General features: G+C 45.3%; 3 protein-coding genes across 4 annotated transcripts in view; 1 reads left to right on the forward strand and 2 right to left on the reverse strand.

The window, feature by feature from the left end:
• The window catches only part of LOC141754340 (homeobox protein MOX-2-like), a 258,572-nt gene that overhangs the window by 142,361 nt on the left and 88,937 nt on the right, over positions 1-27,274 (reverse strand). The window lies entirely within an intron of this gene.
• Positions 4,994-9,704, reverse strand: LOC141754346 (sclerostin domain-containing protein 1-like). Of its 2 annotated transcripts, none has more exons than XM_074613347.1 (2): positions 9,000-9,704; positions 4,994-7,460 (listed from the first exon to the last, which is right to left on the reverse strand). In XM_074613347.1, the coding sequence occupies exons 1-2, from the start codon at positions 9,199-9,201 to the stop codon at positions 7,033-7,035; spliced, it is 630 nt and encodes a 209-aa protein (XP_074469448.1). In that variant the 5' UTR covers positions 9,202-9,704; the 3' UTR covers positions 4,994-7,032. The 2 variants fall into 2 exon arrangements, with proteins under 2 accessions (XP_074469448.1, XP_074469449.1); XM_074613348.1 differs by lacking the exon at positions 9,000-9,704 and adding an exon at positions 7,738-8,274.
• On the forward strand, positions 10,740-20,411 carry ssr2 (signal sequence receptor, beta). The gene is made up of 6 exons (XM_074613346.1): positions 10,740-10,884; positions 14,834-15,013; positions 15,133-15,231; positions 18,712-18,820; positions 18,914-18,991; positions 19,897-20,411. Exons 1-6 carry the CDS (start codon positions 10,832-10,834, stop codon positions 20,005-20,007), a joined length of 630 nt encoding a protein of 209 aa, XP_074469447.1. The 5' UTR covers positions 10,740-10,831; the 3' UTR covers positions 20,008-20,411.

Genomic DNA, 27,274 nt, shown 5'->3' on the forward strand with positions numbered 1-27,274 from the left:
CCTCTTCAAATAGAAACAGAGATCCATAACAAACAGGCTCTGTGTGCGTTATCAGTGATATGAACTGTAATTTAAGAGCGTGTTGGTGCTAATGCAGGTTTCCAGAAGGATGAGATCATCAAGGAAGCAACAAGGCTATCAGATGCTCCTCCAGCATTCTGTGTTATCACCTGATACCTGGTGATGAGGAGCAAACAGCTCTCTGTGTCCTCCTGTCTGCAGGGGATGGAACAATAGGACAGGAAACCCTGTATCCTTAATGTGTCCTGTAGTGGACCATCATCACCAGCTATTACTGCGGAGCTTCACCGTAATGAGCACTGATGTAATGGTAGATAAAAACATATATCTCCCCTACTGTACATGTGATTAGCACAAAGATTACAAGCTTATGAAGAAGGATCCTACTGTCCACAACATGTTCAGAAAATCTAACCTTTAAATAACTGTATAACCAGTTAATCTAATATTAAGTATTAAGTATTCCCAGACATGTTTATGCTGTTTTGGGGCATTTCTAGTAACCAGGAACATTGATTGGCTTGCAGCACCTCGCCCTTTGCTGGATGAAGTGTGGAACATCTGTGATATAATAACTGGAGGTCATACAGTAGATGGGGAGCAATCTGGGGTTCATTGTCTGACCCAAAGACACACATTAATGATTCATTATCTTAAAGGTGCTATCATTAACATTGATAACATTCAGCCACTAGAGGTCGCACTCTCCCTCCGCCATTCCATTGCATTCACTTCACAACAAGTGGTTGCCAATTCATTGTACAAGCTGTGTATTGTTTATGGTTCAGTGGAGTGAACTATGAAATACATTATTGTTCACTCTATGGCCCGGTTCAGACCTGGTATTAACATGCGTCCTCAGTGATCCGATCACTAGTGGACAGCTTTAAGTACGTCAGGACACATTCACTACACACTGCTAAAAGAACGAGGTCATATGAACTCTGAATGTGGTCTGAAAGGTCCCATCTCAATGCGTCCTCAATGCGTCCTGAGTGTGTTCACACCTGTCTTTAGAGCTGTCCACTAGGGATCACTGAGGACGCATGTTAATACCAGGTGTGAACAGGGCCTTAATGAAGTCTCTCCTGATTGAAACAGCTTGATGATGATGGATGTTATGTTGGAGCCAGGTCTCGGTAAAGATGTGGGCTCTGTAAAGATTTCCCCGTTGCAGAGTTAGACTGAGTCTTATTTCGTCCATTTGATTTCCCTGCAGCCAGACATCAGCCAGGAGTAGGCTGGGTAGAGGAATAGCTTTAGGTCCAATCTGGGTTAGTTTAGTTCATATCCTGCTCATAAGTCTACAGAAACATTCTACACTACACAGCGTCCATTAAAGACTTTTATTACAACTCATTCCAAATCAAAGAAAGGAGGAAAGGAATCTGCCCTGAAAAACAATATCTGTAAATTATAAACAATCCAAAAGCACTGGACCATAATGAAGCTCTTTCTTCTAGTTTCCTCCTCCTTTGTCCTCCCTGTTTGTGCTGCTTTAACAGCTCTATGACTGGCTCTGGTGGCGAGGGAAGGCGTGTGATCCCCGTGTGGTGGTGAACTACAGCGTGTCTTTGTCTGCTGAGGGTTTCCTGAGCGTTGTGGCTGTGAGGGCATCCTTCACTAACGTCCTGCCTGAATGAGAAACAGGTGTGTCTGCAGCACAGAGATTAACCTCTCTTTGATTGTTGGTGGCTATTGACTGCAGAACACACATGTAGACAGAAACAGCACCTTTCACAGCGGCAGGCCTTAGGACACTCAACTAAATGGACCTTTGTATGACTCTATTTGGGTCTTTTTACTTTAGTTTGTTTGCAGAAGATGAATTTCTGCAGCTTTTGATGTGGCTCCCGCCCTCGCTTTGATGCATACAATACAGAAATGCATTCATACTATAGGGAAGAGGAAGATTAATACTTAAGGCAGAGGAGCTTTATGAGATATAGTGTGGCTGTAACCAGCAGTCACACTATATTATCTACTTATGGCCGCTTGTTCCGGTCTAGATCGGTCTAGATCGGTCTAGATCTACGTGGTAGGATGTTCCTAACAACTCATTTCACTGATGTTTAAACAGAAGTTAAACATAAATATTGAGTATATTATAAGAGCCATTTGAAATCATATTTGCAAATTCAATCACATATTCAATAACCAAATCAATGAGTGTGGCACCAGCCTGGTGTGTGGTGTGATATCTGATGCAACGCCAGCGGGGAGTCATGGTGACTTCTAGTCGACCGTCAGTATCTGAGCGTGCAGGCTTCATTCATTGAGCTATCTGGCGTTAGCACGCTTCGTTGAATCATAGCACACTAAGTCACTAGCTTTAGTCCGTAACATACCTGCTAGCCGGCTAGCTAGTGAACTAGTTTCAGTGTGCTGCTGACCGATCCGCTCGATCAGCAGAGAAGCAGACTGACTGACTGAGACCAGGTTCAGGTGTGGGGTCAGTGTTGCAGGACAAAAAGAAAAAGTAGTCGCCCAATCATCATTTCATTTTCACTAAGGAAAGGCTTTTGTATAAATATATATATATATATATACATATGTATATATATATATATATACATATATATATGTAGAGCAGTAGTGATCCTTTGTGAAGGAAATAGGAAACACTGCTCTCTGTGCAGTAGTTGCAGAATTGACCCCAAACTGACCCAGAATCTGAAAGCTTCTGTACGTGCTATATTGACAGAGAGAGTTGAGTTCTCCTTGCGGAGCCGTGCCGGCAGTGCCTACATGTACCAGGATGCATTGTGCCTGGAGCGTCCCCAGCGGCCTTATCCTCAATGCAGCCTCGGCCTCTCTCCGCTGTCTTTACTCTGGCTCCGTTAGATATCCCAGTCAGATGTATCCTCCTCGTCCATGACATCCTCTGCATCTTCTCATCAAGAGGTGGAGACTAGAAGTCCAAGCTGAAACATCCTGTAGTTCTTCCTCACATCCAACTACGTCACTGTCGGGTCAAATGTTGGCGCCGAACGCTGGAAGAACAACAGATTGTGCAGCAGGAGAACTGGGCTCTCTGGGTCGATAGAGCAGCACTGAGGAGAAGTTACTTCTTCAATCGACCACATTTACCATCAACACTGATCTGATCGGACGTCCACATAAAGAAGTGGCAGGTTTTGCGTTTAGTAGCTGATTGCATGATCAGGTTTAATGATCGGTGGAGCAGCTGATAGCTTTAGTTGTAGCTGACCTCTCTTCTAAGATGTGTTTATGTTCCTTTGGGGAAAGCCTCCAAGCAGGTTTATAGACATCAGTCTCTGCTTATTGATTCTTAATATGTAAGAGATAATGTACAGCAAGCCGCTCATTGTTGTGAAGAATCCCCGACAGGACGATGCTGCACCCGCCTGCTTTCAGGTTCGGTTACATCAGTGACGCCGAGTAGATCTGGTCAGACTGTGAGTTGGTTTGGTGACACACCTTCCTGTTGAACTCCAACTGGTTCTGAGAGGAAACCTTAGCTCGCCACAGTTGTATAAAAACTTGTATTAAAAAATGAACCATTATAAAAATGAATGAATGAACATGACGGGAGATCTATCCCTGAAGTCTGCAGGTGAACAGTGATTCTTATTTCCAACAGACGGAGGTGGAAACAGTATTCAGATCCTATATAGTATACAGATATAAATCTTTAATGTTTCCTTTCACTTTGATTTATTTAAGCAGCACAAATCAATGTTTTTATATTATCATTTGATGAAATGACTGTAATGTGACAGAGAACCACTCTCCTTCAGCTTTATGGAGCGTTTTAGTTTTAGTGTCTGTAATCTCTTTATATCCCACCGTTCACTACGTCCAGCCCCAAACAGCAGACACACGTCAGATCAGATCAGATCAGACCAGATCAGCTCAGATCAGATCAGATCACATCAGATCAGATCAGACCAGATCAGCTCAGATCAGATCAGATCAGATCACATCAGATCAGATCAGATCAGATCAGATCAGATCAGATCAGATCAGATCAGATCACATCAGATCAGATCAGGTCAGGTCACGTCAGGTCAGATCAGATCAGATCACGTCAGGTCAGATCAGATCAGATCAGATCAGGTCAGGTCAAGTCAGGTCAGGTCAGGTCAGGTCAGATCAGATCAGATCAGATCACATCAGATCAGATCAGATCACATCAGATCAGATCAGATCAGATCAGATCAGGTCAGGTCAAGTCAGGTCAGGTCAGGTCAGGTCAGATCAGATCAGATCAGATCACATCAGATCAGATCAGGTCAGGTCACGTCAGGTCAGATCAGATCAGATCACGTCAGGTCAGATCAGATCAGATCAGATCAGGTCAGGTCAAGTCAGGTCAGGTCAGGTCAGGTCAGATCAGATCAGATCAGATCACATCAGATCAGATCAGATCACATCAGATCAGATCAGATCACATCAGATCAGATCAGGTCAGGTCACGTCAGGTCAGATCAGATCAGATCACGTCAGGTCAGATCAGATCAGATCAGATCAGGTCAGGTCAAGTCAGGTCAGGTCAGGTCAGGTCAGATCAGATCAGATCAGATCACATCAGATCAGATCAGGTCAGGTCACGTCAGGTCAGATCAGATCAGATCAGATCACATCAGATCAGACCAGATCAGCTCAGATCAGATCAGATCAGATCAGATCACATCAGATCAGATCAGATCAGATCAGATCAGATCAGATCAGATCAGATCAGATCAGATCAGATCAGGTCAGGTCACGTCAGGTCAGATCAGATCAGATCAGGTCAGGTCAGGTCAAGTCAGGTCAGGTCAGGTCAGGTCAGGTCAGGTCAGGTCAGGTCAGGTCACATCAGATCAGATCACATCAGATCAGATCAGGTCAGGTCACGTCAGGTCAGATCAGATCAGATCAGATCAGATCAGATCAGATCAGATCAGATCAGGTCAGGTCAGATCAGATCAGATCAGGTCAGATCAGATCAGGAGCTGGACTTCAACAAACACCACTTCAGATAAATGCTAACGTTGCTGGTTTGTGTAAATGTGTGAAAACAATAAGAACTTTATAAAGTGATATCAGAGGGGTCAGCTTCTGTTAGCCTGTAGTTAAATGTCATGTTGTGGGTTTTATTTGCAATATTTCCATTTTAATGTTGGCAGAATGAAAGCATGGAGTCCAGAGTATTTGGGTAAATGTATTTATTTTCACCTTTAACAACCCGACACATCCTGTTGAACTATATCCCCCCCCCCCCCCCCCCCACCTGCTAATCAACATTCCTCTTCTTTCCCTTGTTCTGTACCAACAGGATATTATTGACATCAGTTCTTTAGACCAGTTCAACATCCTGTTGTCCTCCAGTGCAGGTGATTCTATTCAGAGCCCACCTCGCAGCCCACAGCTTTCAGAGTGAAAAACATCAACGGATACATGAAACAATGAAGCGTCTTAACGTGCCGCCGCGGCAGCTGGAAGCCCACAAGCCTGCAGGGGAAGATCTGCCCTTCACAATAAAACAAAGTAGGTTGAAAAGAGAGTTTCATCAGCGACTAATGCCTCTGTTGTTCAGGAGTTCCTGTTTGCAGTGAGCCGTCTGGCAGGCCTGCAGCGCTCTGATAGAAACATGACGACTCGTAAACAATCAGTTATTATTATTATTATTTAGTTCAGACAATAACACAAACAAATATATTTAATAAAAAGAACTTCAACTGTTCTGGTACAAAAATAAATTACATCCTATTCACTCAAAAACCCAGAAAGCTTTACCCACATATTACACATCTACGCATCACTCTGTCCTATACATCTAACTTCACATTTAAACTTTTATGGAACATTATGTTTTACATCCAAAGTCTGATGAGCCTTTAATTATATAATAGGTTATTGTTTTCTATTATTTTGTACATGAAGATGCTCTACAGCAAAACTACCGGCCACATGTGACACAATAAACCCGACACAAACCAAACTGTTGCATATTCCTACATCTCCTTTATCGCCACCAGAACCTCCGCTGACGTTACGAACTGTATTTGGGCAGAACTTTATGGAGCGCTGCAGGTTCTCTGCAGATACTGACACCTTCACACACTGCTAGAGGGGCGTAGTGATGATTGATGGTTCGTGTCCACCGGGGCGTTTTTTATCGCAAGGAGACGCGTGGCTTCTCAGCGTTGGACGCTTGGTGGGCTGCCACTGGACACAACACACTGGGCTCCTGATTGGACGAACGCTTTCCCTCCGTGAGCTGCTGCTCTCAGCTTTCAAACCAGAAACAACACGGAGACTCGTTTAGAAACTTTCTTCTCTTATTTCATGAAAATAGTTCACTGAGATGTTTCTGAAAACATCTGAGGAGAGAAATAATCCTGCAGCTGAATCTGTCTTTATTTAGATCAACGTTTATTTTAAAAGATTCTAGAGAGTTTGGAGAGGCGGCGAGTCGCGTCGGACGCCCGTGATTTGCATAAAGTAGACTAGACCTCAACTTTATGCAAATGAGGAGCGGCCGTCGTGACGCTCCGTCTCTCGAATCGCGCCGCCACGCTACCAGAATGCATTGCTGCACGGCTGCTCACATATGACAATGAATGGTGCGATTGTGCATCGTCACTGTATCTGGCAACAATCATGCTGCAGGTGTGCCGGGCGGATGGATAAAGCGTTACTCATCAAGAAATAGTTCCAGCCTGTAACTCCTTCTATGACATTCTTACATGTGTGTTTGTGTACATATGAAACAAACATGATCCGTGTTGATCAGTGAGCTTTAGAGGCTAACAGTTTCCCCCTGCTACCAGCCTTTGTGCTAAGCTAGGCTAACCATGTCCTGACTCCAGATCAGTGCTTAACACACAGACATGAGACTATTCCTCTTATTGAACTGTGTAATCTATAAACAGTTTCACTCTAATCTACGTTCTGAGACCAATCTACGCTACCCTTCTACCTCTACCTGGCTCTGAGACATTTGGCTATGATTTGACACGTCTAACTCCTCCATATCTTCCTGATGAAGACAGGCGTGGCTGGTTAGTTGTCAGACTGCATCTCGACTCTGTCCTCAGGCGTCCCGGCCTTCTTCTGAGTCTTCCTCTGTTTCCCGCCGTGGACGGACGTGTCCTTGTGTCCCGAGTCGTTCTGCTGTCTGGAGTAGCGCTTGCACTTGCAGGAGGTCACCACGGTGATCTTGTAGGTCCTGGAGCTGCCGTCCTGGCACTGCAGCCGGATCCGCTGGGTCCTGGTCCGGTCGATGACGCAACGCCACTCCTGGGCGTCGCGGCGGCTCCAGTGCCTCCCGGTGTAACTCCCGCCGCCGATCCAGTTGGGCAGCAGGTGGATGGGCAGACACTCTCCAGCACACACCAGCTCCTTGATGGGGTTGACGCTGGTGCACTGGCCGTCGGAGATGTACTTGGTGGACCTCAGCTCCCTGCAGCCCACCTGGCTCTGGTCTGGGCCTGAGACATGAACATTGAGTTAGAGATATATATATATATATATATACAGGACTGTGTGCTCCACTATCTGCTCACACTGGCACTGTTCAGCTTTACCTCCTAGGAAATGTCACAGCTTGACTTCTCTCCTTTCTTTAACTCTGATCTAAATTTACATGAAGTCAAACCGCTCCGCCTGTGTCTCAGCTTCACCTGTGTCTCAGCTTCACCTGTGTCTGAGCGCCGCCTGTGTCTCAGCTTCACCTGTGTCTCAGCTTCACCTGTGTCTCAGCTTCACCTGTGTCTGAGCTCCGCCTGTGTCTCAGCTGCGCCTGTGTCTCAGCGCCGGCTGGAGATTTCACATTTTTAGTAAAAAGCATGTTAAAACTGGGTAGAATGGTAAATGGACCTGCATTTCTATACAGTAGCACCTTTCTAGTCTTCTGACCACTCAGAGCTCTTCACACTACATGTCAACCTTCACTCATTCACACAGCGACGGCTCAGCCTTCAGGAGCAGTTTGGGGTTCAGTGTCTTGATCAAGGACACGTTGACATGTTGACATGTTGACATGTTGACCTGTTGACCGGAGGAGCTGGGGGTCTAATGATATAAACTATCAAGGTGCATTATGTTTGATACTTCGTGAATGACTAATGTTGCAGTCTCAAGCTTCTTATTTCAAACCAGTTGTAAAACATCTGGGGAGGGGGGGTGACATCTGACAGCTGTTTGATAGTTTGAACAACAGATTAACTCCGTTGTTCAAACAAGCTTTTTCCAGCTTCGTCTTCTGACTGAAGTAAAGCTCTTTACTCAGTCAGCAGGATCTGGAGAAGGCAGCTCACGCCTTTATTAGCTGCAGACTTGATGACTTGATTATTGTGATGCCCCGGTCATGTCAGGTGTTATATAGGCAGGTAGGACCAGCATGCACCTGGGAGGAGCTGTGAACTCTTTGTTCGCTTGCTGGCCAAAGGTCAATATATCCTGAAGGCCACAGAACTGTCTGAATGGACAATGGAGCTTTACACCTGTGTGTGTTCACCTGATGATCCCTCTGCTGCAGCGCTGTGATTCTGAACAATATACTGTAGCTCCTATGAGCTGTTGGAAGATTGTGTCACAGTGTTTATTAACTAGATATCCTGTCTGTCTCTCAAAGCCAACACATCCCAAGAGATCCTCTCTTTTCTTTCTTTCCTTCTTCATCAATATGCAGCCTAGGAAGCCATACATTACTACTCACAGCTCTCTCCCTCTCTCTGTCTCTCAGATGATACCTGTGATGCTGTAGGTCACCTGTAGGTCACCTGTAGGTCACCTGTAGGTCACCTTACAGGAGCAGAGATGCTGAATGTTTACTAATCATCTGTCTGACATGTGGTTATTTAAAAAAATTGAAATGTAGTAAACTTTTATTAATTAAAACAACCAGATAAATAAATCCTCATCATCATGTGTTCACTCAGTCTGACTGAACCAGACCAACAGGAACGTTAGAACCATGGAACTGGAACTGGAACTGTAACTGTTAGTGTAACTGTAACTGGACTCACCGTTCCTCGCAGCCTCAGCCGGCCGCCTCCCGCCGCTCCTCGCCTGGTTCGAGTCCTCCTCGACCGGCTCCTCCTGGGTCTCTTGGACCGGAACCGGCTGGATGGGGTCTGACTCGGTGGCGTCGTTATGAACAGATGAGCTGCTCCGGTTCAGCAGCAACAGGAGAGCAAAGAGGAGCTGGAGTCCGCTGGAAGGATGCATGACTGCACCTGGTTACACCTGAGACCGTTACACCTGAGAGCTGCTGTCTGTGACGGTGCTACACCTGATGGATGAGAGACTCACCTGAGCTCTGGTTTATATATGCTCCACCGTGGTGACGCTGCAGGATGAAGAGGCACACCCACCTGAACCTGAACCTGAACCTGCTGTTGCTGCTGGGCTTCAGAGACTTCAGAGATCTGCTGCTCCACATTTAGGATCAATAAGTGTGATTGTGTTTCATTCTGAGTGAATCTCAGTAGAACTGTTCTTTAGGATGCTTCATCTCTGCTGCATCACTGCAGACAGCTACATATATATAACAGATCCTCTCCAATAACAGGATTACAATGTAAATATCTATCTTTTATTTTGTATTTAATATAATGAGATACAGCCTGTTCACAGACATGTCTCCACTAGTTTCACACTCCCATCACAGAACAGCAGGGTTTCATCAAAACATGTTTCTTAGAAATACATTAAAAAAAAGCAGAATATGATTTTGCATAGTTCTTTTGAATTTTTATGGGAAAAATATTCAATAAATGTCTTAATTATATGTACATGTGTATTTGTTTATCTAATAGAATTACTCTCACTATTTCAATATTTATCAATATTAGCTTGCTGTCAATCTGACATGGTGCTCCACATGGCACCACTAATATATATATATATATATATATATATATATATATATATATAGGGTTCTTCTTAGGGGAATATGTTATGATTATGTATGTACACATGTGTTTGTATGGATATGTACAGTATGTATGTGTATATGTGTATATATATATATATATTTATATATATATATTTGTGTGTATATGCAGGTATGTATGTAAATTCATAACTTATTTATTAATTTTATTTTTTACCTCATTATTTAGACATTGTGTGCAGCTAAATGCGATCCTGATTTGATTGATTTTTGATTTTTTGATTTTTTTTCTTACCCTCTCTGCTACTGTAGATTATTGTATATGTACACTTAAAAAATAGGTATATTCAGGAAGAGATCATTGATGTGTGAAGTAATGTTGGTGGTACTAGACATTAAATAAAAACAAATAAAAATAAAAAAAGGAGGAAGAGGAGACATTTTTTATTTTTTATTTTTTTTATTTCAAAATGTCAGTATCCATAGTAACAGCAGAAAACATCAAAAACATTTACATGCAAAAGAAGCGTAGCGAAAACATAAACAAAGAGCTGTGACAAACATACAAGGACAACAGAAATGAAACAAAACCAACTTAAAATAATAAAAAAAACACAATAAAATAAATAAATAAGTAGATGATAATAAAAAAGACCACGCGAGAGTATGACAATAATTCCACTTAAAACATTAAAGATATTGCATTCTTTGTTTTGGAGGAAGAAATTAGCTTTTTTAAATTGGGTCTTTTTTTTGGTAAACTTACACTTTGTGAATGTGGAACATTACTGTCTTTGTCACTGTAACCATAGCAACCTGATATAAGTGGAACCAGTCCCGCCCCCGGACAGCAGGGGGCGCTGCCGGTCCTCCGGACAGCAGGGGGCGCTGCCGGTCCTCCGGTCCTCCTCCTCTTCCTCTCTCTGGGCCACGTCATCTAACAGCAGCTTCATCGTTCTGCGCATGCGCGTCTCCTCCTCCTTCACTACCAGCAGCTCGAGGATCAGCAGCAGACAGGTACCGTCTCTCTATTATACTCTATTATAACCTCTATTACAACCTCTCACAGGCACAGAACCGGCTCCACTGAGACCCGCAACCAGAGGCACCCGGTTCTGTTCTTTAGAGTACCAGGAGCTCCGGTCCCGATCACCGGAGAGACACGTTAACATCCCGTCTCCTCTAGTCTACGGTAGTCTGTAGTCCACGTCAGCGTCCCGATCACCGGAGACACGTTAACGGAGACATCCCGTCTCCCGTAGTCTCCTGTAGTCTCCTGTAGTCTCCTGTAGTCTCCTGTAGTCTCCGGTAGTCTCCTGTAGTCTCCTGTAGTCTCCTGTAGTCTCCGGTAGTCTCCTGTAGTCTCCCGTAGTCTCCTGTAGTCTCCGGTAGTCTCCTGTAGTTTCCTGTAGTCTCCTGTAGTCTCCGGTAGTCTCCTGTAGTCTCCCGTAGTCTCCTGTAGTCTCCGGTAGTCTCCTGTAGTTTCCTGTAGTCTCCTGTAGTCTCCCGTAGTCTCCTGTAGTCTCCCGTAGTCTCCTGTAGTCTCCTGTAGTCTCCTGTAGTCTCCGGTAGTCTCCTGTAGTCTCCGGTAGTCTCCTTATATTCAATGCTACAGTCATTAATCTCTCATCACAACGCTGTTTTTCACTGTGCAGCACATTCACCCAGATTACACTGTTAACTCGAATTTTGCAACTAACGTTATCGAGACAGCATTTGAAAAACTACGCACATACAGTCCTGTCTATTCTTTAACTTTATGTGTTCAACTGTGTGGTCTTTGTTCTTAGCTGTGATGTCTATTTATGTGTAAGTAGGCTACACTGAGAGCGATACAAAAAAAGAACAGTCAAATTCCCCATATGTGTACACATAACGCTGATTTTGAATCACTAATGATGATTGTTGTCTTTCCTTCTGTCATAGTAATGAGTAAGTCTATGTACGTATGTCTGTGTCAAGATACAGAGCCTATATTGAAGGGTTTTTGTGTCTGCTGAAACATTACGATCGGATCGGTTGCTGAAACGTTCATCTCGATCAAGACAGAAATGCATGAAAACATTATCCATCTTCTTTGAGAAAATATCAATCGTCTAGCTAAAAACAAAAAAACACTGAATGCTGGAGTCGAACCACATGTAGGTAAGAGACTATTAAATATGTCCTAACGCCCTTGAATATACCGCTAAGCCACGGAAACAACACACATACCTGCCTCGATTCCCACTATTAATTACTTTAGGAAACGTTAATAAATTAATGAAAAATAATATCTGAATGCATCTAAAATGTGAGAAAATTAAGGTATAATATATTGAAGCCATACAATATAATTTCTTTACAATTTATTCTATCAATACTGGCTGCCTTTTCTATGTTGCATCATTAAGACCCACCGAAATCAGATAACAGCATATGCATCACTATGGTGTGCAAAGTGCTAATTGTACATATCAACAACGTGCCCAAATTCTAGTTCAAATAGGTTTCTTCAATATAGGCTCTGTATCTTGACACAGACATACGTACATAGACTTACTCATTACTATGACAGAAGGAAAGACAACAATCATCATTAGTGATTCAAAATCAGCGTTGTTGGTTAACTACGTTATGTGTACACATATGGGGAATTTGACTGTTCTTTTTTTGTATCGCTCTCAGTGTAGCCTACTTACACATAAATAGACATCACAGCTAAGAACAAAGACCACACAGTTGAACACATAAAGTTAAAGAATAGACAGGACTGTATGTGCGTAGTTTTTCAAATGCTGTCTCGATAACGTTAGTTGCAAAATTCGAGTTAACAGTGTAATCTGGGTGAATGTGCTGCACAGTGAAAAACAGCATTGTGATGAGAGAGATTAATGACTGTAGCATTGAATATAAAACCTGATCGATGTTAGATAGCCTACAGATGCTGTATCACAGGTTGATCTGAGCGGTCACAGTTTGCCACAGCAGCATCTCCACGCTTCTGCGGTGGAGCTGGTGTAAAGTTTAAACATCATACGGTATGTTTCACTTCCAGGCTGTATGAAAGTATGAACAGGTCTCAAATCAACTTGACATCAGATTAATAACGATATACGATACAAATATAAGACTGACTTGATTTTGTAAAGGATTGATTGACGTGAGTGTTTTGAACAGGCATTGTCTCCTACCACCTACTTTACTCTTGTCCTCAGAGCGGCATCGTAACAGCAGCCTAACGCACGTGAAATTAATTTTCCAGCAAACTGTTCCGTTAGTAATCTTTCAAAAGATACCGACACATGAATGTGATAGAGAGACGAAGAGATCAATATGTTTATTTTCAGGTGAATCGACAGGGGTCCTGACAGGCCACTCCTACCACACATCTGTCTCTAATGCACGGGAATATCACCAGTTAATTCAGCCACCAGTTAATCTTGCACACCGGTAGTCTCCGGTAGTCTCCTGTAGTCTCCCGTAGTCTCCCATAGTCTCCCGTAGTCTCCGGTAGTCTCCCGTAGTCTCCCGTAGTCTCCCGTAGTCTCCGGTAGTCTCCTGTAGTCTCCCGTAGTCTCCCGTAGTCTCCGGTAGTCTCCTGTAGTCTCCCGTAGTCTCCCGTAGTCTCCGGTAGTCTCCCGTAGTCTCCCGTAGTCTCCTGTAGTCTCCGGTAGTCTCCGGTAGTCTCCGGTAGTCTGTAGTCCACGTCAGCGTCCCGGTCAGTCAGCCACACAGTGATTAGAGTCATTACTAATGATGATGGTTGTCTTTCCTCCTGTCACACTGATCACACTGATCACACTGATCACTGATCACTGATCACACTGATCACTGATCACACTGATCACACTGATCACACTGATCACTGATCACACTGATCACACTGATCACTGATCAGTGTGATCAGTGATCAGTGTGACAGGAGGAAAGACAACCATCATCATTAGTAATGACTCTAATCACTGTGTGGCTGACTGACCGGGACGATCACTGATCAGTACTGAGGAGGTGTGTGTCTGTGTGTGTGTGTGTGTGTGTGTGTGTGTGTCTGTGTGTGTGTGTGTGTGTCTGTGTGTGTGTGTGTCTGTGTGTGTGTGTGTGTGTGTGTCTGTCTGTGTGTCTGTCTGTCTGTGTGTGTGTGTGTGTGTCTGTGTGTGTGTGTGTCTCTGTGTGTGTGTGTGTGTGTGTGTGTGTGTGTGTCTCTGTGTGTGTGTGTGTGTGTCTGTGTGTGTGTATCTGGATACAAAGCCGAACTGAAGAAGCCTGTTAGAACAGAGTCTGGGCCCGCTGTTGATGTTAGCATTTAGCTCACCATAGCAGCGATGATCTCAGGTTGATCTGAGCATCATCTCAGTCTAACAGCATCATCTCAGTCTAACAGCATCATCTCAGTCTAACTCAGCATCATCTCAGTCTAACAGCATCATCTCAGTCTAACAGCATCATCTCAGTCTAACTCAGCATCATCTCAGTCTAACTCAGCATCATCTCAGTCTAACTCAGCATCATCTCAGTCTAACTCAGCATCATCTCAGTCTAACTCAGCATCATCTCAGTCTAACAGCATCATCTCAGTCTAACTCAGCATCATCTCAGTCTAACTCAGCATCATCTCAGTCTAACAGCATCATCTCAGTCTAACTCAGCATCATCTCAGTCTAACAGCATCATCTCAGTCTAACAGCATCATCTCAGTCTAACTCAGCATCATCTCAGGCTGCTGTGGAGTTTAACCAACAGGCGGTATGAAAGTATGAACAGATCAGATTAGATTAATCAGATCAATAACGATAAACGGTATAAAGACTGATAACGGGAATCTTTTGTAAAGGATTTATTGAGTGAGTGTTTTGAACAGGCATTGTCTCCTACCACCTACTGTCCTCTGGTCCCAGAACCTCACCAGAACCAGGTGGTCTCTGGACCTTAGATAGTATCACAACCTTTGTTCTCTGTCTGATCTGTGTTCTCTCCTCAGATGATGATGATGATGATGATGATGAAGATGAAGATGCTGTCCGTGTTTGTGGTCCTGGTTCTGTTGGGTCTGGGTTCTGGAGAGGAGGGAGCTCGTCTGCTGGCCTCTAAGTCTCTGCTGAACCGGTACGCTGTGGAGGGCCGGGACCTCACCCTGCAGTACAACATCTACAACGTGGGCTCCAGGTCAGGACTCAGGACTCAGTACTCTCCTACAGATACTCTACACTGATATACAACAATATACTATATATGTACTATAATATACTATGATAACGGATCGTCCTCTCTCTCTGTCTCTCCAGCGCTGCTCTGGAGGTGGAGCTGTCAGATGATTCTTTTCCTCCTGAAGACTTTGGAATCGTTTCAGGAATGCTGAACGTGAAATGGGACCGGATCGCACCGTATCCTTCAGCTTTAAATGTCTTCTTAATGGTCCTCCTATAGAATCATGAGGTCATCTTTAGTGAATCATGAGGTCATCTTTAGTGAATCATGAGGTCATCTTTAGTGAATCATGAGGTCATCTTTAGTGAATCATGAGGTCATCTTTAGTGAATCATGAGGTCATCTTTAGTGAATCATGAGGTCATCTTTATAGAATCATGAGGTCATCTTTATAGAATCATGAGGTCATCTTTATAGAATCATGAGGTCATCTGTAGTGAATCATGAGGTCATCTGTAGTGAATCATGAGGTCATCTTTAGTGAATCATGAGGTCATCTTTAGTGAATCATGAGGTCATCTTTAGTGAATCATGAGGTCATCTTTAGTGAATCATGAGGTCATCTTTAGTGAATCATGAGGTCATCTTTAGTGAATCATGAGGTCATCTTTATAGAATCATGAGGTCATCTTTATAGAATCATGAGGTCATCTGTAGTGAATCATGAGGTCATCTGTAGTGAATCATGAGGTCATCTTTATAGAATCATGAGGTCATCTGTAGTGAATCATGAGGTCATCTGTAGTGAATCATGAGGTCATCTTTAGTGAATCATGAGGTCATCTTTAGTGAATCATGAGGTCATCTTTAGTGAATCATGAGGTCATCTTTAGTGAATCATGAGGTCATCTTTAGTGAATCATGAGGTCATCTTTAGTGAATCATGAGGTCATCTTTAGTGAATCATGAGGTCATCTTTAGTGAATCATGAGGTCATCTTTATAGAATCATGAGGTCATCTTTATAGAATCATGAGGTCATCTGTAGTGAATCATGAGGTCATCTGTAGTGAATCATGAGGTCATCTTTAGTGAATCATGAGGTCATCTTTAGTGAATCATGAGGTCATCTTTAGTGAATCATGAGGTCATCTTTAGTGAATCATGAGGTCATCTTTAGTGAATCATGAGGTCATCTTTATAGAATCATGAGGTCATCTTTATAGAATCATGAGGTCATCTGTAGTGAATCATGAGGTCATCTGTAGTGAATCATGAGGTCATCTTTAGTGAATCATGAGGTCATCTTTAGTGAATCATGAGGTCATCTTTAGTGAATCATGAGGTCATCTGTAGTGAATCATGAGGTCATCTTTAGTGAATCATGAGGTCATCTTTAGTGAATCATGAGGTCATCTTTAGTGAATCATGAGGTCATCTTTAGTGAATCATGAGGTCATCTTTATAGAATCATGAGGTCATCTTTATAGAATCATGAGGTCATCTTTATAGAATCATGAGGTCATCTGTAGTGAATCATGAGGTCATCTGTAGTGAATCATGAGGTCATCTGTAGTGAATCATGAGGTCATCTTTAGTGAATCATGAGGTCATCTTTAGTGAATCATGAGGTCATCTTTAGTGAATCATGAGGTCATCTTTATAGAATCATGAGGTCATCTTTATAGAATCATGAGGTCATCTGTAGTGAATCATGAGGTCATCTGTAGTGAATCATGAGGTCATCTTTAGTGAATCATGAGGTCATCTTTAGTGAATCATGAGGTCATCTTTAGTGAATCATGAGGTCATCTGTAGTGAATCATGAGGTCATCTTTAGTGAATCATGAGGTCATCTTTAGTGAATCATGAGGTCATCTTTAGTGAATCATGAGGTCATCTTTAGTGAATCATGAGGTCATCTTTATAGAATCATGAGGTCATCTTTATAGAATCATGAGGTCATCTTTATAGAATCATGAGGTCATCTGTAGTGAATCATGAGGTCATCTTTATAGAATCATGAGGTCATCTGTAGTGAATCATGAGGTCATCTTTAGTGAATCATGAGGTCATCTTTATAGAATCATGAGGTCATCTGTAGTGAATCATGAGGTCATCTTTATAGAATCATGAGGTCATCTGTAGTGAATCATGAGGTCATCTGTAGTGAATCATGAGGTCATCTTTAGTGAATCATGAGGTCATCTTTATAGAATCATGAGGTCATCTTTATAGAATCATGAGGTCATCTTTATAGAATCATGAGGTCATCTGTAGTGAATCATGAGGTCATCTGTAGTGAATCATGAGGTCATCTTTAGTGAATCATGAGGTCATCTTTAGTGAATCATGAGGTCATCTTTAGTGAATCATGAGGTCATCTTTAGTGAATCATGAGGTCATCTTTAGTGAATCATGAGGTCATCTTTATAGAATCATGAGGTCATCTTTATAGAATCATGAGGTCATCTTTATAGAATCATGAGGTCATCTGTAGTGAATCATGAGGTCATCTGTAGTGAATCATGAGGTCATCTGTAGTGAATCATGAGGTCATCTTTAGTGAATCATGAGGTCATCTTTATAGAATCATGAGGTCATCTGTAGTGAATCATGAGGTCATCTTTATAGAATCATGAGGTCATCTGTAGTGAATCATGAGGTCATCTTTATAGAATCATGAGGTCATCTGTAGTGAATCATGAGGTCATCTTTAGTGAATCATGAGGTCATCTTTAGTGAATCATGAGGTCATCTTTAGTGAATCATGAGGTCATCTTTATAGAATCATGAGGTCATCTTTATAGAATCATGAGGTCATCTGTAGTGAATCATGAGGTCATCTGTAGTGAATCATGAGGTCATCTTTATAGAATCATGAGGTCATCTGTAGTGAATCATGAGGTCATCTGTAGTGAATCATGAGGTCATCTGTAGTGAATCATGAGGTCATCTTTAGTGAATCATGAGGTCATCTTTAGTGAATCATGAGGTCATCTTTAGTGAATCATGAGGTCATCTGTAGTGAATCATGAGGTCATCTTTAGTGAATCATGAGGTCATCTTTAGTGAATCATGAGGTCATCTTTAGTGAATCATGAGGTCATCTTTATAGAATCATGAGGTCATCTTTATAGAATCATGAGGTCATCTTTATAGAATCATGAGGTCATCTGTAGTGAATCATGAGGTCATCTTTATAGAATCATGAGGTCATCTGTAGTGAATCATGAGGTCATCTTTATAGAATCATGAGGTCATCTTTATAGAATCATGAGGTCATCTGTAGTGAATCATGAGGTCATCTGTAGTGAATCATGAGGTCATCTTTAGTGAATCATGAGGTCATCTTTATAGAATCATGAGGTCATCTGTAGTGAATCATGAGGTCATCTTTATAGAATCATGAGGTCATCTTTAGTGAATCATGAGGTCATCTTTATAGAATCATGAGGTCATCTTTAGTGAATCATGAGGTCATCTTTAGTGAATCATGAGGTCATCTTTATAGAATCATGAGGTCATCTTTAGTGAATCATGAGGTCATCTTTATAGAATCATGAGGTCATCTTTATAGAATCATGAGGTCATCTGTAGTGAATCATGAGGTCATCTTTAGTGAATCATGAGGTCATCTTTATAGAATCATGAGGTCATCTGTAGTGAATGTGTTTCTAATATGTGTAAATGGACTCTTAACTGTTGACCTGTCAGAGCGAGCAACGTGTCTCACACGGTGGTGCTGCGCCCCCTGAAGGCCGGCTACTTTAACTTCACCTCTGCCTCCGTCAGCTACCTGGCCCAGGAGGGAGGACAGGTCGTGGTAAGAGCAGCTGATTGTCTTCATGCATCATGTTCCAGTGTGTTAGTGAAGTGAAGCGAAGCGAAGAAGCTGACGTGTGTGTTGTTCCTGCAGGTTGGCTACACCAGCGCTCCCGGACAGGGAGGCATCCTGGCTCAGCGGGAGTTCGACCGCCGCTTCTCCCCCCACTACGTGAGTGCTGCATTCACACGGCGGTTTCCACTTCTAACTGAGTAGGACTGACCTGCAGAGATCACTGTTGGTGGAAGTTAATAAACAGAACCTCTGCAGTACTTCCTGTTCATTAGGACACCACTATTAACTAATCTATCCTTTTTATTATGGGATGTTTCCATGTATTGGATGCCTACAGTAGGACATCCCAGCAGGGTCATTACAGTACACTGACACTAAACAGATTTTTAATAACAGTAGTTTTAAGGAACTAAATAAAATCGATATCCTTTAAAGGCCCAGTGTGTAACATGTAGGAGTCAGTGTGACTGTGAAATAAATCTGTGATGCTGGACGGGTCAGGATTCCTCAAAGTTTCTCTTGTGAGGGAATCAGAGATAAATTAATTATGGATATAAACAAGTAAACAACGATTAATGGCAAATACATACAGCCTTTATTATAAAATAATAAAAAGATTGACTGCAGGACCTGCTGGTTCAGTTCTCAAGATACAAGGCAGTGACATATTTAACACTAAATATAATAAACCAACTTCTGTTCAAGTTAAATGAACAGTGGTTTAACCTGCTGCTTCTGTCCTCATTGAATATTATAAATATACACTACTCAGTCAGTCAGTCAGTTTATTAGGTACAGCTCCTGTAACTCTAATACAACAGTCCTGCAGTAAACCTGGTTGATTGTATTGTGTTCTTCTGTTCTGGCCCGGGGATAGAAACAGGTTGGACATAATATTAAGAAACATTATTTAACAGCACAATGAACGCTAGAATGAACAACCTCTCCAACAACAGTTTCAACTCTGAGAACTTTACAAGCTTCATGAAGGAGACGTTTTTCAGAGAGTCTTTGACTGTCTCTTGGTTCCCCTCTAACTCTCTCGTGTCTCCCTCTTGCAGCTGGACTGGGCAGCGTTCGGCGTGATGACTCTGCCCTCCATCGGCATCCCTCTGCTCCTCTGGTACTCCAGCAAGAGGAAGTACGACTCGCCGAAGGCCAAGAAGAACTGAGGAGGCGCCGCTGGGTTTAAGGCTGCTTGGGGTGGGGGGTTGGGAGGGTGGAAGTCAACGGATCTCTGAATAGCTTAATGACCCATATTGGGGTTGAAAGGAAAGTACAGTGACCAAGAAACATGATTGTGATTTGATCAAACACGCAGCGTGATGAAGAGAACTCTGGATCAGGAGGTAGAACAACGGTTTCAGAGTTGGTGAGCATGACATCATCATCATCGTCTCCAGCTGCTGGCTACTCCTTCACATCTGCACCTGGGTTCATGTGAGACACCGGTTACACCCACAGCTACATCTGTAACAGCTTATTGTGTACTTATTGAACTGCATGCAGATGTGCAGTTTATAGCCAGTCGTTGAACTTCAGAATAATTAATAAAAACAAGCTGTGTTTTTCTAAAGCTGTGTGATGGTTTCATTCTGTTCCACGGACCGACAGTCAACAGATGTGTCTGCATGGAGACGCTGATTCACACGTCATCCAGCCTCAGAAAACATTTGTCTCTCCAAGTCCCACCATTCTGACTGATGTTAATATCCAGTAGCGTAGACCTGCCCTATACAGTATGGCACTTTAACTCTTCCACACAACTCTCCTACTACTTGAGGAGCAGCCTCTCACACACGGCCTGCACCAGATGAGCAACATCTGACATCTGCAATAACACTGTTCAATACTGCCATGATGATATGACAAATATTGAAGTGTGCATATTAGCTATACATCTACTGTATTTATAATATAACTAGGCTAAATGTTGTTTCTAGAGCAGCAACAGTAATGTTTACAACACTAAACTCCTTAATATCTCACTGGAAACAATCTAACATGATAAAATAAATCATATTCCTGACATGAAAATACTGAGTGAAGTTTAGAAAGACTGAAGAACACAGACATCAGTCAGTGTCAGTCCTTCCTCCTGTCTGTCCTCTGTCCTCCTGTCCTCCTATCCTCTGTCCTCCTGTCCTCTGTCCTCTGTCCTCCTGTCCTCCTGTCCTCCTGTCCTCTGTCCTCTGTCCTCCTATCCTCTGTCCTCTGTCCTCCTATCCTCTGTCCTCCTGTCCTCTGTCCTCTGTCCTCCTGTCCTCTGTCCTCCTATCCTCTGTCCTCTGTCCTCCTGTCCTCCTATCCTCTGTCCTCTGTCCTCCTGTCCTCTGTCCTCCTATCCTCTGTCCTCTGTCCTCCTGTCCTCCTATCCTCTGTCCTCTGTCCTCTGTCCTCCTGTCCTCTGTCCTCCTGTCAAAAAGCATATTGAAACTGAGTAAAATGGTAAATGTATTTATACAGCTCCTTTCTAGTGTTCTGTTTCCTCAGCTGATCTCAACATGGCGGCGGCGTCACAAACGTTCTCATGTTCCAGCTAAACCGTGCACTACGAGATGATTGTGAGAACATGTGAGGAGAGAAATAGACATTACAGTAACAGAATATTGATTCATATTTGATCAGCGCTGTCTAGTTTGACTGTTTGGTCAGAGTTCAGAGTGATTGACAGCCGGCTCTCAGAGACGGCAGCTGGACAGCAGACCTCAGATCAGCTCTGACTGCTTGTTCTCCTCCAGTCTGTGAAATCCTGCAGATACCGTCAGGAGCACCGGAGGACACCGGAGGACACAGGAGGACACAGAGGGACATGATTGTTTCCAGGTTACTTGTGTCCTGTACTACTGTCAGGATATAGCGACCGTTTCATAAAACTAAACTTGTTTTAATGATATGTGCTCCGATCTGCCTCCTCCTGCTGCTTTAAGGCTGAGAGGAGGTAAACTCTGAGTCAGTTTCCATGGTAACTGACTGAATCTAACCTGCTCACTGAGAATAACTGAGTCTCTTTATTAGTATTAGATCAGTTCAGACACAAACAGCTGTTACAGCCCACTGACAGATCCTCATCATCATCCTCATCATCATCATCATCAGTGAAAGGGGACAGGTCCTCTGAGGACAGAGAGGAGGCAGCATGTCTCATGTCTCATGTCTCTCCAGTAGGAGGAGCAGCATGTCTCATGTCTCTCCAGTAGGAGGAGCAGCAGGTCTCATGTCTCTCCAGTAGGAGGAGCAGCAGGTCTCATGTCTCTCCAGTAGGAGGAGCAGCAGGTCTCATGTCTCTCCAGTAGGAGGAGCAGCATGTCTCATGTCTCTCCAGTAGGAGGAGCAGCAGGTCTCATGTCTCTCCAGTAGGAGGAGCAGCAGGTCTCATGTCTCTGGTCTCTCCAGTAGGAGGAGCAGCAGGTCTCTGGTCTCTCCAGTAGGAGGAGCAGCAGGTCTCATGTCTCTCCAGTAGGAGGAGCAGCAGGTCTCATGTCTCTCCAGTAGGAGGAGCAGCATGTCTCATGTCTCTCCAGTAGGAGGAGCAGCATGTCTCTGGTCTCTCCAGTAGGAGGAGCAGCAGGTCTCATGTCTCTGGTCTCTCCAGTAGGAGGAGCAGCATGTCTCTGGTCTCTCCAGTAGGAGGAGCAGCATGTCTCATGTCTCTCCAGTAGGAGGAGCAGCAGGTCTCATGTCTCTCCAGTAGGAGGAGCAGCATGTCTCTGGTCTCTCCAGTAGGAGGAGCAGCATGTCTCTGGTCTCTCCAGTAGGAGGAGCAGCATGTCTCATGTCTCTCCAGTAGGAGGAGCAGCATGTCTCATGTCTCTCCAGTAGGAGGAGCAGCAGGTCTCATGTCTCTCCAGTAGGAGGAGCAGCATGTCTCATGTCTCTCCAGTAGGAGGAGCAGCAGGTCTCTGGTCTCTCCAGTAGGAGGAGCAGCAGGTCTCATGTCTCTCCAGTAGGAGGAGCAGCAGGTCTCATGTCTCTCCAGTAGGAGGAGCAGCATGTCTCATGTCTCTCCAGTAGGAGGAGCAGCAGGTCTCATGTCTCTCCAGTAGGAGGAGCAGCAGGTCTCATGTCTCTCCAGTAGGAGGAGCAGCAGGTCTCATGTCTCTCCAGTAGGAGGAGCAGCAGGTCTCATGTCTCTCCAGTAGGAGGAGCAGCAGGTCTCATGTCTCTGGTCTCTCCAGTAGGAGGAGCAGCATGTCTCATGTCTCTCCAGTAGGAGGAGCAGCATGTCTCTGGTCTCTCCAGTAGGAGGAGCAGCATGTCTCTGGTCTCTCCAGTAGGAGGAGCAGCATGTCTCATGTCTCTCCAGTAGGAGGAGCAGCATGTCTCATGTCTCTCCAGTAGGAGGAGCAGCAGGTCTCATGTCTCTCCAGTAGGAGGAGCAGCATGTCTCATGTCTCTCCAGTAGGAGGAGCAGCATGTCTCATGTCTCTCCAGTAGGAGGAGCAGCATGTCTCATGTCTCTCCAGTAGGAGGAGCAGCAGGTCTCATGTCTCTCCAGTAGGAGGAGCAGCAGGTCTCATGTCTCTGGTCTCTCCAGTAGGAGGAGCAGCAGGTCTCTGGTCTCTCCAGTAGGAGGAGCAGCAGGTCTCATGTCTCTCCAGTAGGAGGAGCAGCAGGTCTCATGTCTCTCCAGTAGGAGGAGCAGCATGTCTCATGTCTCTCCAGTAGGAGGAGCAGCAGGTCTCATGTCTCTCCAGTAGGAGGAGCAGCATGTCTCATGTCTCATGTCTCTCCAGTAGGAGGAGCAGCAGGTCTCATGTCTCTCCAGTAGGAGGAGCAGCATGTCTCTGGTCTCTCCAGTAGGAGGAGCAGCATGTCTCTGGTCTCTCCAGTAGGAGGAGCAGCAGGTCTCATGTCTCTCCAGTAGGAGGAGCAGCATGTCTCATGTCTCATGTCTCTCCAGTAGGAGGAGCAGCATGTCTCATGTCTCATGTCTCTCCAGTAGGAGGAGCAGCAGGTCTCATGTCTCTCCAGTAGGAGGAGCAGCATGTCTCATGTCTCTCCAGTAGGAGGAGCAGCATGTCTCATGTCTCATGTCTCTCCAGTAGGAGGAGCAGCATGTCTCATGTCTCTCCAGTAGGAGGAGCAGCATGTCTCTGGTCTCTCCAGTAGGAGGAGCAGCATGTCTCTGGTCTCTCCAGTAGGAGGAGCAGCAGGTCTCATGTCTCTCCAGTAGGAGGAGCAGCATGTCTCATGTCTCATGTCTCTCCAGTAGGAGGAGCAGCATGTCTCATGTCTCATGTCTCTCCAGTAGGAGGAGCAGCAGGTCTCATGTCTCTCCAGTAGGAGGAGCAGCATGTCTCATGTCTCTCCAGTAGGAGGAGCAGCATGTCTCATGTCTCTGGTCTCTCCAGTAGGAGGAGCAGCAGGTCTCATGTCTCTCCAGTAGGAGGAGCAGCAGGTCTCATGTCTCTCCAGTAGGAGGAGCAGCAGGTCTCTCCAGTAGGAGGAGCAGCAGGTCTCATGTCTCTCCAGTAGGAGGAGCAGCAGGTCTCATGTCTCTCCAGTAGGAGGAGCAGCATGTCTCATGTCTCTCCAGTAGGAGGAGCAGCAGGTCTCATGTCTCTCCAGTAGGAGGAGCAGCAGGTCTCTGGTCTCTCCAGTAGGAGGAGCAGCATGTCTCATGTCTCTCCAGTAGGAGGAGCAGCATGTCTCATGTCTCATGTCTCTCCAGTAGGAGGAGCAGCATGTCTCATGTCTCTCCAGTAGGAGGAGCAGCAGGTCTCATGTCTCTCCAGTAGGAGGAGCAGCAGGTCTCTGGTCTCTCCAGTAGGAGGAGCAGCATGTCTCTGGTCTCTCCAGTAGGAGGAGCAGCAGGTCTCATGTCTCTCCAGTAGGAGGAGCAGCAGGTCTCATGTCTCTCCAGTAGGAGGAGCAGCATGTCTCATGTCTCTCCAGTAGGAGGAGCAGCAGGTCTCATGTCTCTCCAGTAGGAGGAGCAGCATGTCTCATGTCTCTCCAGTAGGAGGAGCAGCAGGTCTCATGTCTCTCCAGTAGGAGGAGCAGCAGGTCTCTGGTCTCTCCAGTAGGAGGAGCAGCATGTCTCATGTCTCTCCAGTAGGAGGAGCAGCATGTCTCATGTCTCTCCAGTAGGAGGAGCAGCAGGTCTCATGTCTCTCCAGTAGGAGGAGCAGCAGGTCTCATGTCTCTGGTCTCTCCAGTAGGAGGAGCAGCAGGTCTCTGGTCTCTCCAGTAGGAGGAGCAGCAGGTCTCATGTCTCTCCAGTAGGAGGAGCAGCAGGTCTCATGTCTCTCCAGTAGGAGGAGCAGCATGTCTCATGTCTCTCCAGTAGGAGGAGCAGCATGTCTCATGTCTCTCCAGTAGGAGGAGCAGCATGTCTCATGTCTCTCCAGTAGGAGGAGCAGCAGGTCTCATGTCTCTCCAGTAGGAGGAGCAGCAGGTCTCATGTCTCTGGTCTCTCCAGTAGGAGGAGCAGCAGGTCTCTGGTCTCTCCAGTAGGAGGAGCAGCAGGTCTCATGTCTCTCCAGTAGGAGGAGCAGCAGGTCTCATGTCTCTCCAGTAGGAGGAGCAGCAGGTCTCATGTCTCTCCAGTAGGAGGAGCAGCATGTCTCTGGTCTCTCCAGTAGGAGGAGCAGCATGTCTCATGTCTCTCCAGTAGGAGGAGCAGCATGTCTCTGGTCTCTCCAGTAGGAGGAGCAGCATGTCTCATGTCTCTCCAGTAGGAGGAGCAGCATGTCTCATGTCTCTCCAGTAGGAGGAGCAGCAGGTCTCATGTCTCTCCAGTAGGAGGAGCAGCATGTCTCTGGTCTCTCCAGTAGGAGGAGCAGCATGTCTCTGGTCTCTCCAGTAGGAGGAGCAGCATGTCTCATGTCTCTCCAGTAGGAGGAGCAGCATGTCTCATGTCTCTCCAGTAGGAGGAGCAGCAGGTCTCATGTCTCTCCAGTAGGAGGAGCAGCAGGTCTCATGTCTCTCCAGTAGGAGGAGCAGCATGTCTCATGTCTCTCCAGTAGGAGGAGCAGCAGGTCTCATGTCTCTCCAGTAGGAGGAGCAGCATGTCTCATGTCTCATGTCTCTCCAGTAGGAGGAGCAGCATGTCTCATGTCTCATGTCTCTCCAGTAGGAGGAGCAGCATGTCTCATGTCTCATGTCTCTCCAGTAGGAGGAGCAGCAGGTCTCATGTCTCTCCAGTAGGAGGAGCAGCATGTCTCATGTCTCTCCAGTAGGAGGAGCAGCAGGTCTCATGTCTCTCCAGTAGGAGGAGCAGCAGGTCTCATGTCTCTCCAGTAGGAGGAGCAGCAGGTCTCATGTCTCTCCAGTAGGAGGAGCAGCATGTCTCTGGTCTCTCCAGTAGGAGGAGCAGCAGGTCTCATGTCTCTCCAGTAGGAGGAGCAGCAGGTCTCATGTCTCTGGTCTCTCCAGTAGGAGGAGCAGCAGGTCTCATGTCTCTCCAGTAGGAGGAGCAGCATGTCTCATGTCTCTCCAGTAGGAGGAGCAGCAGGTCTCATGTCTCTCCAGTAGGAGGAGCAGCATGTCTCATGTCTCTCCAGTAGGAGGAGCAGCAGGTCTCATGTCTCTCCAGTAGGAGGAGCAGCAGGTCTCATGTCTCTCCAGTAGGAGGAGCAGCAGGTCTCATGTCTCTCCAGTAGGAGGAGCAGCAGGTCTCATGTCTCTCCAGTAGGAGGAGCAGCAGGTCTCATGTCTCTCCAGTAGGAGGAGCAGCATGTCTCTGGTCTCTCCAGTAGGAGGAGCAGCAGGTCTCATGTCTCTCCAGTCGGAGGAGCAGCATGTCTCATGTCTCTCCAGTAGGAGGAGCAGCAGGTCTCATGTCTCTCCAGTAGGAGGAGCAGCAGGTCTCTGGTCTCTCCAGTAGGAGGAGCAGCATGTCTCATGTCTCTCCAGTAGGAGGAGCAGCATGTCTCATGTCTCATGTCTCTCCAGTAGGAGGAGCAGCATGTCTCATGTCTCTCCAGTAGGAGGAGCAGCAGGTCTCATGTCTCTCCAGTAGGAGGAGCAGCAGGTCTCTGGTCTCTCCAGTAGGAGGAGCAGCAGGTCTCATGTCTCTCCAGTAGGAGGAGCAGCAGGTCTCATGTCTCTCCAGTAGGAGGAGCAGCATGTCTCATGTCTCTCCAGTAGGAGGAGCAGCAGGTCTCATGTCTCTCCAGTAGGAGGAGCAGCATGTCTCATGTCTCTCCAGTAGGAGGAGCAGCAGGTCTCATGTCTCTCCAGTAGGAGGAGCAGCATGTCTCATGTCTCTCCAGTAGGAGGAGCAGCAGGTCTCATGTCTCTCCAGTAGGAGGAGCAGCATGTCTCTGGTCTCTCCAGTAGGAGGAGCAGCATGTCTCTGGTCTCTCCAGTAGGAGGAGCAGCATGTCTCATGTCTCTCCAGTAGGAGGAGCAGCATGTCTCATGTCTCTCCAGTAGGAGGAGCAGCAGGTCTCATGTCTCTCCAGTAGGAGGAGCAGCATGTCTCATGTCTCA

This window comes from Sebastes fasciatus, chromosome 17 (genome assembly GCF_043250625.1).
Source record: "Sebastes fasciatus isolate fSebFas1 chromosome 17, fSebFas1.pri, whole genome shotgun sequence".
Classification (NCBI taxonomy): Eukaryota; Metazoa; Chordata; class Actinopteri; order Perciformes; family Sebastidae; genus Sebastes; species Sebastes fasciatus.